This window comes from Petaurus breviceps, unplaced genomic scaffold (genome assembly GCF_028583685.1).
Source record: "Petaurus breviceps papuanus isolate PSGF00001 unplaced genomic scaffold, PetGlider_PUasm1.0 91133, whole genome shotgun sequence".
Lineage (NCBI taxonomy): Eukaryota > Metazoa > Chordata > Mammalia > Diprotodontia > Petauridae > Petaurus > Petaurus breviceps.
In genome coordinates this window covers 43,313,963-43,326,966 of record NW_027187419.1, presented here as the reverse complement: position 1 = coordinate 43,326,966, position 13,004 = coordinate 43,313,963, and the positions used below count along the sequence as shown (strand labels likewise).

Genomic DNA, 13,004 nt, shown 5'->3' with positions numbered 1-13,004 from the left:
CAGATGAGATAATACTTGCAAAGTGCTTAATAAGGCCATGTTCCCTTTCCTTTCCCCTTGATTCTTAGGTGTTCTGGAGGAGTGCAAAGGAATTGCTTTATTGTGTTCTCTCTGGGTAGGATCAGAATCCTTTTGGAGGTGCTTCGGACTTGCTCCCATGGAATTCTACATATGAAAACTAACTCACCTTGGGGGGGGGGGAGAGGAGTAAACCAAAACACAATGATCCTAATGAGTGGATAAAGCCTTCATTATCAATAGAGCCTTATACAACTGTGTGTTTGCCTGTATCTTTCTTCTAGCAAGCCTATCCATTATTTTGTATTCCTCAAAGGAAATTTGACACTTGAAGTAAAAACATTCTAAGAAGCAAACATATTCTTATATGTATCATAAGAATGGATCTTAGAAACTGTAAGGCAAATACTATAAAGCAAGTCACAGTAGTTATGATTTAACAGATCCACAACATCTCCACTTGATGTACCATTGATATTTTAGCCTCAGCATATCCAGAATATAATTAGTTGCTTTTCCATAAATGCTTTCTTTCTCCAAACTTACTTTTTTTTTTTAAAGCAATTGGGGTTAAGTAACTTATTTTTGTGTGGGTGTTAAGTATCTGAGGCCAGAACCAATCCTGGGTCCTCCAGACTTCAGGGCCAGCGCTGTTACTCACTGTGCCACCTAGCTGCCCCTCCAAACTTACTTTTGATGGAGGCTAGTTATGCCCGCTAGATCCATAACCTCAGTCATTCTAAACTTTTTTCTCTCATTTCCTATAGTTAGGGCCTAAATCCTTTTATCAAGGGGATTTGTTCTGTGAAGTTTGGATTCAGTCAAAGGGCCACACTTGAGGATCTAAAGGGCCACATGTGGCCTCAAGACCATAAGTTTCCCTATAGCCTTGATTTAGGCAATTAATACATACAATTGATCTTTATCTCTTTACTCATATAATCAAGCTCTAGTTTAGATTCTCATCTCCTCTTGCCTGTACTATTTTAATAGTCTCCTAATTCGTCTCTTCCTCTTTCTAATAGTCCTTCTTCCTGTCTTCCCTTCCCTCTCCCCCTGTCTCAGATGCTAAAATCATCCAAGGCACAGATGTGACCATGCCCCTCTCCTGCTAAAAATCCTTCAGTGGCTCCTTATTATTTCTAAGGTAAAATACAAACTCTCACTCAGCATCATTCTCAGGGATTGTAAGATGTGGCTACAACCTACCTTCTTAGTTTTGTTTCTCATTACTCCCTCATCCACCTCTCCTGCCTCCTGTTTACACAAGCATTCTTCCCCCTAACCTGGAATGCACTTGTTATTCCATTAGAATTCTTTGAATCCTTATCTTTCTCCAAGGACTTAGGCTGTACTCCAAGGCTTTGTCCTCCTAGAAGCCCTCTGTAAACTTCCCCATTGCCTTTGCTTTCCTGTCTTCTCAAATTACTTTGTACTTATTTACCTGTTTACATGGTTTTTCCATCTAGAAACATGGGTTCTTAACCTGTAGTACACGAATTTCAGGAGGTCTACAAACTTGGATGGGAAATAAAAATTACATTTTCATCTCCACTATCCTCTAATTGAAATTAGCATCTTCTTTAATGATATAAAAATGTTACTCTGTTTCACCAGACTGCCCCAAATGTTCTTCCATGATATTAAAAGAAAAAAAAGTTAACCACAACTGTAGAAGAAAATAAAATTACTTGAAGGAATGGATTGTTTATTTTTTCATGAGGATCTAGGCCAGTGCCTTACATGTTTTATTGGCTCAGTAAATGTCTATTGCATTAAATTATATTCTTCCCCTAAACCAGATTACAGTCATCTCCAAGTAGCTTATAAACCTACATCCAAGCTTAAATGTTATCTGCTATAGATTGTACCTGAAATGTTAAATTAAAAGACCTCTGAGACTATGTTTCCTGAATGCATTTGACTTGGGAACCATTTGAGGCTAGATCTGAATTATATCAATGATGCTTATAAACACTAGTCTAGTGAACCTAAGCATAAAGAACAGCCCCAGGATAAAGAGGAGGGATGGACAAATTTGAGAACAAAAAGAGAGAGAAGTAGACCTAAGTTGGCTGTTTCAATAATGAGAAGCAACTCTATGTAAGTATAAGGAAATGTTGCAAGTAAAGAATTTTTCTCATAGAACTCCAATTTACAATGCTTAGAACACCAGGTTTTCACAAAGCATGATTCCCTGGGGGAAATGGCTATACAAATATAAAATAAATCACTTTTCTAGGCTTCCTGTTAGTAAATGAAGACAGTAAGCTAGACATCATGCTATTTTACCCAGCATTCCATTTCATTACTCTGGATATTAACATCTGAAATATTTCCTTTTACAAATCAAATAAATGAGTTGAAAACAGAGTGTGAAAATCAAATAAACTTTTAACACTGAGGAATTGAGCATTGGCTGTATAAATTATTTAGAATGAATAAAATAAATACTGGAGGCTGAAAGTAATCTCCCTTTGAGGCCTTTATTCTCAGAAACAAAGAGATTGGATATGAGTCTGTATATTTCATTATTTTTTTTCTGTAGATGGATATTTCCTTTGTCCTTCAGTGAGTTTATTTGTTTATAGAGGTTGTCTTTATAAGTCATGAAGAGCAACTCTTTACTTGTTGTTACTATATTTGAGAGGACTTACCGTGGACTCTTGTGTTAAATATCTAATATTCTTTGCAAGATAAGTTATTTAGATGTTAAGTGACTCAAAGAATCACAGTATCCACAAACAAATCTCTATAGAATTTAGTCTTAGGTTTCATGCCTGTGAATCAGTGCTGGCTAATTTGAACCAGCTATTTCGATGTACATATTCCAGTGATGATTAAGTTTGGCCTGACTTGGCATTTTGAAAGCAACTTGTATTTCATGAACATTTTCTCTCTGTGAAAAGCCTCTGTAAGGAATCACTTAATGTGGTTTCTGGCTTCCTTCTCTCACCAGCAGAAACTTAGTGAGTTCTACAGCTTGCATCCAAGGAATTTCTATGCACAGTAGTTTTTATTTGGACCAGCTGCCCTCAGCCCTAATTTTTAGCATTTCCAAAAAGCTTTGACTATTTAGCCTTCAGGATTTAAGGATTTGATTGTTAATTTTATTCAAGAATGGTCGCTGTGTCCTACCACCTGTGACAGTAGACCATGTTGAATGGTGATCATATAATTAACCCTTATGGGGGGGGGAGGGTGTTCAGGGAAGCTTTGCTCTTTCAGAATGTACAAATTTAGATCTAATCAGTTCCTTATTGTTAGTCACATTCCAGGGAGAAAGTGAATTCTCATGACTTCCTTTTAGGATTTTTCTTTCTTCTAATCCTGTCTTCTTTTGCTAACAGAATTTGATTTTGTTCTTTTCACAAATTTTCTTTAGACATGAATTTGACTCTGAACATATTCCCGACCTGACAAAAGAGCCTTATGTTCAAGATATACATTCAGTTGGTTCCCTTTGTAAGCTGTATTTTCGAGAACTCCCAAACCCTTTGCTCACTTACCAACTATATGAGAAATTCTCCGTAAGTAGTTGCTGATTTGGAAGTAAGTTTTGTTTAACTGGGAACTTTATTGTGGGTTGTTTAAAAGACAGAAAGAAGACAAGCTAATTGGTTTGGCCAAATGCAAGTAATGGTTTCAGAGCCAAACTTGAGGCGTAGCTGAAAGTTTTCTTTATTTTTCCTCAGTCATTGCCAATCACAGTCCTTGCTGTTTCAGCAGGTTTTCCCCCCCCCTTTATTCTCTGTCTTTGGATCTCTAACTTAATTTCCCACAAAATTTTTTCATCCAACTTTTATGGTTGTATTTTTATGAGTTTCGGTGATCATATAAGTATAAATCTTCTTTGTTAATATGTTCTGTGTTTTCAACTCAGTATATGAAGATGAAGAAACCCATTTTGAAAACTGACCTAGGTCTGAAAGGCTTCAATTAATAATTCCTTTCCAGCAAAACTCATCGGTTTATTTTCCTCTCTTTGTGTTACAGGATGCAGTTTCTGCAGCAACAGATGAAGAACGACTCATAAAAATTCATGATGTCATCCAACAACTTCCCCCTCCACATTACAGGTCTTGCTTTATGTTTAAAATACTAGGCAATAAGTCTATTGATATCTAAAATTAGATTATCTTCTTGGATAGCTTTTACATTTAAAAATTTCTCCAAACTTAATTTTTTTTGATGGAATTTGATTTTAAATAAATTTTTTTATGGTTATTATGACAGTTCTTTTGAAAAGTCTCTTTTAATTTTATGTCATTTAACTCATAAGCATGTTTATTTAATCTTGAGTTCACTAAATCTTTAGTATGGAAAATTAACATCTATTTTATTAATAATTATAAATATTGGTCATTTTATATAAAATTTTTATGATAATTATCAAATTTATTCCTTGGATATAAATTGATTTGCTATCCATTCACTCCAGCAGCTGTTCCAGAGTTTCTCTTCTGTCTTCAAACCTCCCATGCCACTCCTTCCTGTATTCTCAGATGAGAACCTCACTTCATATTTCAGCAAAAAGCTGAGGTCATTCACCAAGAGCTACTTCTTCTGTTTTCCTTATCTCACATCCTTCTGACATCATCCTCTACCATCTCCTTCCTTACTTCTTTCTCATGAAGAGGTAGTCTTTCTCTTTACGAAGACAAGCGTCTGAACATACTCTTGATCCTATCCCCTGACATCTTGCAGCAAATTATCTCTATCCTCTGCTCTTCTTTCTAATCTTCAGTCTCTCCTATCTACTGATCTCTCTGCTACTTACAAACATGCCCAAGTCTCCTTATCCTAAAAAAAAAAAAAAAAACCCAAACAACCCTCACTTGAGCTGACCAACCTTCCTAGTTATCATGCTGTCTCTCTCCTCCCTTTGTCAGCTAAACCCTTTGAAAAAACCGTCTTGACTGGGTGCTTATACTTCTTCTTTTACTTGATTCTAATTTTTTTTTTTAGTTTGGCTTCTGACCTTATCATTCAGTTAAAATTGCTTGCTCCAAAGTTACCAATGATCTAACAATTGCCAAATTTAATGGCTTTTTTCCACTCCACATCCCTTTTGATGTCTTTGCAACATTTGACACTGTTGTTCACTTGAGAAAATTGAATATGCTCTTTTCTCAGGGTTTTTGTGATTCTGATGTTTTGTGTCTTCACTCCCCATATCTGATCATTGTTTCTTAGTCTCCTTTAGTGAATCTTCATCCATGCCATGTCCACTGACTGTCAGTGGCTGCTCCTCTTTTTTCTCTCTACTATCTTATTAACTTTTATGGATTTAATTTTAATCTCTATATAACTGATTTCCAGATCTCTATATTCATCCTTCTTCTTTCTCCAGAGTTCCAGTCCCATATCACCAACTGCCTATTGGACATTCAAGCTGGATGCCCCAAAGACATTACAACTTATTATATCCAAAATAAAATTATTTATCCCCCCCCCCCAATCCACCCTTCCTCCAAACTTCCCTCTTACTTTTGAGGGCACCCCCATCCTTCTAGTCAATCAGATTCACAACCTCAGTACCATCCTCAGTTCATTCTCACTCCATATATCAAATCAGTTGCAAAATCTTATAGTTTCTTTTGCCATGCCATATCTCACATGGATCCCCTTCTGTCCACTACACAATTGCCATCAATGTCTCACCAGTAGCCTTTTAATTGGACTCCCTGTCTTGGATCTTTCTTCACTCTATTCTCCACACAGCTGCCAAAGTGTTTTTCCTAATCTGCATCTGATCATTTCACTCCTATTCATTAAACTCCAATGATTCTCTATTACCTCTAGGAACTATTCTTAGCACAATGACTGGCATTATGATAGGCTATATAAATGTTTATTTCTTTCCTTCTGGGGTTAAGCATAAACTCCGCTGCTTGGCACTTACGCTCTTTACAACCTGTCTTCCTGTTTTTTAGTCTTCTTACACAATTCTCCCTGCCATGAGCTCAGTAGTTTACCAGTAGTGGGCAGCTTGCTATCCCTCACACACACTGGTCCATCTCCCACCTACATGTTTTTTTTTTTTTTTTAAGCAATCGGGGTTAAGTAACTTGCTCAAGGTTACACGGTCAGTTATTTCTGGGTGTGGTGCTGAGTGTCTGAGCCCGGGATTCGATCTCCAGGTCGTCCCAACACTGGAGCCGGTGCTCTTACTCGCTGAGCCACCTGGCCGCCCCTAAGCAATTGGGGTTAAGTAACTTGCTCAAGGTTACACGGCCAGGTGTTTCTGGGTGGGTGCTAAGTGTCTGAGCCCGGGATTCGATCTCCAGGTCTTCTCAACACTGGAACCGGTGCTCTTACTTGCTGTGCTACCTGGCCGCCCCTCTACATGCTTTTTTAATAGTTAAGACCCATACCTTGAATGCTCTCCTTCCAACTACTGCCTCTTGGGATCTCTGATTTCCTTCACAAGCCCATATCAGATCCCATCTTTTGCAGGAGACTTTTCTCAGTCTTCTCAGATGATGATGCTTTCTCCTCTAAAGCAACTCCATAGGAATAAAGATTTAGAGCTGGAACTCTGTCTCCTCATTTTACAGATGAGGGAAATTGAGGCAGAGTGTTTAAGTGACGTTTTATGCCATTTATTTAAGATGTGGCAGTGTTTAGTCTGATTACTTCCCAGGCTTCTTCATTCTTCCTACCCCAAAATTTCCTGCATTCTCTGCCATAAGAAATAGACCACATAGGGAAGAAGCGGTGGAGAGATTTTGCTGTTCATTTAAACAGGTTTAGAAAGAATCCGTCCAACTTTGCTAGGCTTATCATCAGGAATACAGCTTGTTTAGCAACACATTGCACCACCCCCCAGACAAGCGTTAAAACAAAATGTGAAGCAAGAATGTCCAGAAAGGCAGTGTTTTTTATTGGAGATCTTGAAGTGTGTGAAAGCCTGACATGACCCTACCTCTGACACATAGCTTCTAGGCTCTACAGCTTTCAACTGATGCTGCGTATGCAGCTTCCTCCCAAGGAGACTCCCCAAAAAGGAAGTCCATGGATACTTGCAAGAAACAATTCCTGGAGGATATATGACCTTGCTTTCCTAAAGCCTCACACAGAAGCCTGACCCCTTTCATTTTACAGCAAACACAAATGTGTTATTTCATTTGTTTGGTGCGGGGGGGTGGGGGGGTTGGCAAAGAGAGATCCTTACAACATTAAGTTGTAATAAGATAGCATCTTGTCCAATGATAATTCCTTAAGTCTGTATACATCTATTACATATATATTTGTGTATATATTATCTCCCTCATTAGAATTTAAGTCCCTCAAAAGCAGGGAGACTTTTTGTTCAATGTCTGGAACATAATAAACAACTAATAAATTCTTATTGATTGATGTAGATAGCTAAGAATATGAAGTCAACAGATTTATATACAGTACTAAGATCTTGTGTTTGTATAGCACTTTGTAGTATTTCAAAGTCTTTTCTTTCATATATATTTCCTGATTGGATCCTCAAGGACATTTTTAGGAGGTAGACAAGCACAGATATAGATGTACTAGTTTTATCAGAAACCAAGGATTAAGCAACTATATATTGTAGAAATGGTGTCACCCTGCATTGATAGAGGGAGTTTCCTCCCTGGAAGTTCTTTATATCAATGGAATTTCTCTCACTCCTTCATGAAGTCTTTATTCAAGTTGAACTGGTCTGCTCCTGCTGCTGCCGCTAAGGTGCAGAATATTTTCAGTTCTCTGCTGCAACCATTCTGTTATTTATCCACAGAAAATAATTTGATCCCATCTTGGCTGAATTCATCCCTTCTTAGGCAAACTGGTGGTCTCCTCATTCCCAGGGCCTCACTATACTGCTGCCAAACTTAGTTCAGATGCCCAGTTGATATTGTCCAATGCAGCTCAGAATTCCCGAGCTCTAGAGATCTGTTGGTCTTAGCATTCTTATAGCTCACATTACAGGTATGTGCCATGATACCCAGCATATTAATGTAGTCTTGCAAGATAGATTTCCAGGGTGGTTTTGTCACAGAAAAAAATTTCTTTGGTCTGCAAAATTAAGTCTCCCAGCCCTGTTGGAGGCAGGATGACTCAGGATTTGAAGTCAGGAGCACCTGAGCTCAGATGCTAATTCTGCCACTTACTGTCACCTGTTTGACCCTGAACAAGTCACTTCATGTGAAGTGCGGTCCTCACATGCGTCAGATGTAAAATGAAGGGGTTAGACTCAGGGGGGTCTCTTCCAGCTCTAAATTTCTGATCCTACAATCCATCTAACCTTTAACTAGAACCCCCACTCACTTAGCAAAGATTAAGCTTGATTAAGAGCTTGTTTTAAATTCTCTGAGCCATAGCTTTCTTATCTGAAAAATATATATAACAATACCAACTTCTGAGGGTTTTGTGATAAATAATGTAGTATTTGAAAAGCATGTCATTATAACAATAAAGTGTTATAATTATTAATCAAGAGAGACAGAATTATTGTTTTTATTAGGTCAGTTTCTAGATTCTTGTGAGATCTACACAGATTCCTTTGAAGACTTAGATATATGGAACAGTACTTCCTTTCACCTCTGAATTTCAGTTCCTGTGCCCCTTTCTCACTATCTTTAACATGAGAAAAAGCCTATAATTTAGATGCCTCTAAGAACCAGGAGCTAAATTACTCTTTCCTTCCTGAAAATATTTCACTAATATTTCCTGCTTAAGCTGGAGAAGATGGAGCTTCAACAAATACCCCAATAGCTTTATCTTAATGCATATGAGGTTATTTAAAAAGAAGAAAAAGATTGGACAAAATTGGACAAAACAAAGGATAGGCTCTTGGGTTTTGAAGAATTAATTCCATGTCCAAAGTTCCTGAATATGTTAAAAGCTTCCCCTCTAGTGGATAATGGAATTCACTATCTTTTTGACTGTTGCTTAGGGTGGTTAGAAATCCAGTTAGCTCTTGATGGAGCAGAGAATTTTAAGTAATCTATAACTGACATTGCTGTGTGCAGAAACTAAATTTAATTGATAGAGTTATTTTGTTGGTGTAACCCTACATGGAAATCAGATGAACAAAAATGCTTTCTTGCCAGATATATATTGGTTTAAGTGGTGGTGATGCAATAGCATAGTGGAAAGAGGCCTGGATTTAAATTCAGAAGAGTTTAAATCCCAGCTTTGCTTCTAACTCTTTATGCAAACATGAACCAATTACTCTGCCTGTGCCTCTCTTCTATAAAATGATGAGATTCGACCATAAGGTTCCTTCCAATTATATGTACCAGGGCATTTTTGTTTGTTTGGTTTTTATTTTTGTTTTTTAAGTGGTTCTCCATTTACCAAAATAGTTCATATAGAGCTCTGTTGTTTCAAACACCAAACACTTTTCCTGCTAGGAACAGTGTTACAAGGATGGTTAGATTCCTGTGCCTTGGCCACAAAAGCCCATTTCATCTTTCATAAGAATAAAATATGTAGAGTAATAGTGTACATCTCTATGTTGACTCTAAGGTTTGCAAAGTGCTCGACACCCGTTATTTCATTTGATCCTTGCAACAACTAAGTCAGACCCTCTTATTTTTCCCATTTTACAGTTGAGGAAACAGGTGCTGTGAGGCTTAGTAATTTGTCCATGGTCACACAACTGTTGTCTGTTGGGATTTGAACCCAGATCTTCCTAACCCCAAGTCCAGCATGCTATCCACTATCTTATATATAGTATTTACTATTACTCATACTGTGCTAATCATAATACTATAAAACCTCGTTGCTTTATATGAGAAAATCTGTTCCTTTCTCTATCTGAGGAAGCCAAGAAATATATTCTCTCCTTCTTGCTCCCCATGCCAATTCCCCTGCAGTTAGAATAAGGATTTCTCAGCCTTTAGAAAACTGAAGTAACTTCTTAACCCTGGGATATGGTCTCCAAAAAAAATAGTGAGAGATGAAGACTCCAAGGTGAAGTTGAGGACAGACTAAGGCACAGAAAGCCAACTGTGGGAGTGAAGTAAGGAGAAAGGATAGAGACTAGGGACCCCTGACCAAGATAACAAGATAGATGCTGAAGGATGGGAAGGAGAAAGGGGAATAAGCATTTATTTAGTGCCAGACACTGGGCTAAAGTACTAGTGGAGAGGGAAAAAATGACCTTAGAGATTTGCCTTCAGAAAAATCTTATTCCTTCCTTTCCCTTTGTCACTGCCAGATCTGCCACTTTGGACTACTAGGTCCAAAGTCAGAGCAGATAATAGGCAGGAGGGAGAATAGTCATGGGCAACTAGATGGCACAGTGGATAGAGTGTCAAGGCCTGGAGTTAGGAAGACTCATCGTCCAGAGTTTAAATCTGGCCTCAGACACTTACTAGCTTTGTGACCCTGGGCAAGTGTTAAGCCAAGCACGAGCAGCTTTCCAGAGGACTGCTGCTGTGAACAGCTTTCAAGGTTCTGTTTACACAGTATAGTGAACTCTTTATTCAGTAACAAACTAAGACAAAACATTCACAGAAATCAAAGTACAGCATTCACACTGTTATGGCAAAACAACTTATCACTAAAATAGCCACATTGTTTAAAACTATGTGACCACTTTGGTGAAAACTAAGTACATTCGTTTAGTAACTCAATCATTTGGTAACTCACTCATTTAGTAAGTCCTTAATTCAGTCACAAAGTTCTCCACCCCTAGGTCACATTGTCTTAATCTCTTCAGTCAAAAGTCTTCTTTCTTCTTAATTGGAGAACTCCTTAACTCAGTCATCTAAATATAAAAGTCAAAGTTCTCCACTCCTAGGCCACAGGAAATCATGATCTTCTCAGTTTGCATTAAATACCCAAGGACAGATCTTTTCATCTTGACTCAAGGCAGGCTCTCAGCTTCCATGGTTCCTTTTCCATGGTCCCAGCTCCTTCCAGTTCCTTGTTGTCCAGCTCCTTGTCCAGTTCCTGTTCCATATTGAAGCTCACAGTGTTTAGTTTACCTCAAGTCCTTCACAGTTTCTGTTCCTGGGAAGACAAAGCTTAACAAAGCCACAATAACATTCATTCACGTTGCTAGCATCCTCATCAATTCACTGTGAAATCAACATAGACCCAACAACGATGTCTGAGGAATCAGCACAAATCATCAGTATGGTCCCAGGCCCTCTGAAAAGGTCAGCAAGACCCTCCTCCAGGATTTAGGAGCCACAGTAATGCTTCCTCCCAGTTCTCCTCTCTTCTCTTTCATCAGTTCTTCTCATTTCTCTTCTCTCTCTCTCTCGCCAGCAGTAGTTGCTCAGCCTCCAGATGCTCACTCACAGCAGTTCTGGCCTCTCTTAGCTTGGGCTTTACCTTATATATGGTATTAGCTCCTCCCTGTTCTGCCCCTTCCTGTTACATCAACAAGTACATCCTACTGTGAAATTCACAAGTTTTGGATCTTAATACTTGACTCAATCATGAACTTGAAACAAGGTGCTAAGTACCTGTTTGCTTGCCAATATAAGGAGCATGGAAGATCTTCAAATTCCATTACTATTATAGCAAGTCACTTAACTGTTTACCTTAGTTCCTCATCTGTAAAATGAGCTGGAGATAGAAATGGCAAACCACTCTAGTATCTTTCCCAAGAAAACCCCAAATGGGGTCACAAAAAGTTGGATACAAAATACTGAACAACAGCAAAAGCATACTCCCAGGTAGTTGCTGATCAGAGAGGAAGAGGAGCGAAATCTCACCTACCAGAAACAGGGAGGGAATGGTAGTTTCTATCCCACAGGGACTCCTGACTGGTACTGTTTTTCCAAGATAGTTATTCTGATTGGTTAGAGACTGTCTGTATAGCTGGTTTTCTAAAAGTTGGTCCTATTTGGATCGAATTGCCCCAATTATTTCTTTAAATTGACTTTTTGTAGTTTTTAGTAGTTGCAATAACTACATTCAGTATCCACAACTCCCTTCTTCCAGTTATATGATGAGACTTAGAAATAATTGATGTCAAAGTTTTCATTTTTTTATGTTGTTCTTGATTCCCTTTTAACTATTGAAGAAATACACTTTAATTAATAGGGCTCCTCTGCTGAAAATATTGTGGAATGGAATGCTAATTGATGAATATTTTCTGTCTACTAACAGATTTTGGTGTGTTTATTTTATTTTCCAGAACACTGGAGTTCTTAATGAGACACTTGTCCCTTCTAGCTGACTACTGTTCCATCACAAATATGCATGCCAAGAACCTAGCAATTGTTTGGGCTCCAAATCTTCTAAGGTAACTTGTACTTTACTTGTTGCCTTCAATAAACTTGTAATAAATATAAGGCTCATTTTAACACTACTCTTTAAGGAAAACTGTAAAACGCAAAATTATTATCTCTTTATCCTATGAATTTCATCAAATAGTTTATTAAAGCACTTAGAGAATTATAACTCATTTAATTCTGGGTTATATTCCAGCACTTAGCATAGAGCCTGGCACATAGTAGGTGCTTAATAAATGTTTATTGATTGATTTAGAGGATTCAGAATAATTTATAGCATTGTGACCATGGGCAAGTTACTTATGTGCTTTCTCAGTTGCCTTATCTGTATAAAGAGGAATTTCGATAGCATATCTTGGAATCTCTTAAGTTTCCTTCAACTTTTGAATTCATTGATTTAGTGATTCACATCTCCGTCTGCTTATTTTTGTGAATTTCTAATAATTTGTTCTGTTTTATAGATCAAAACAAATAGAATCTGCCTGCTTTAGTGGGACAGCTGCCTTCATGGAAGTGAGAATTCAGTCAGTGGTGGTCGAATTTATTCTTAATCATGTGGATGTTCTCTTCAGCTGCAAAATTAGTGCAGTCATTCAGGATGGGGCAGGTATGACTAAGCTCATATTGATTCAGAGTTCTATGAAAGTGACTTCTCCTAAAAGCATGAAAATAGGAAAATCAATTTTCTTTGTTATATGAATATAAAGAGATGATATTAGATAATTTTCTAATTCCTTTAAAAGAGGAAGCATCATACCAAGGCCATTTACTGTA

The 13,004-nt window shown here is 37.8% G+C and overlaps 1 protein-coding gene and 1 long non-coding RNA gene across 8 annotated transcripts in view; one reads left to right on the top strand and one right to left on the bottom strand.

The window, feature by feature from the left end:
- The window catches only part of LOC138154881 (uncharacterized), a 335,411-nt gene that overhangs the window by 40,206 nt on the left and 282,201 nt on the right, over positions 1-13,004 (bottom strand). The gene's annotated exons all lie outside the window — the stretch shown is intronic.
- Positions 1-13,004, top strand: part of ARHGAP32 (Rho GTPase activating protein 32) — a 423,257-nt gene that overhangs the window by 392,731 nt on the left and 17,522 nt on the right. For all 7 annotated transcript variants that reach the window (XM_069079883.1, XM_069079882.1, XM_069079885.1 and 4 more), the window contains 4 exons: positions 3,404-3,548; positions 4,015-4,097; positions 12,134-12,241; positions 12,692-12,837. In XM_069079883.1, the coding sequence (XP_068935984.1) occupies positions 3,404-3,548; positions 4,015-4,097; positions 12,134-12,241; positions 12,692-12,837 (482 nt within the window). The remainder of the gene's footprint in view (positions 1-3,403; positions 3,549-4,014; positions 4,098-12,133; positions 12,242-12,691; positions 12,838-13,004) is intronic.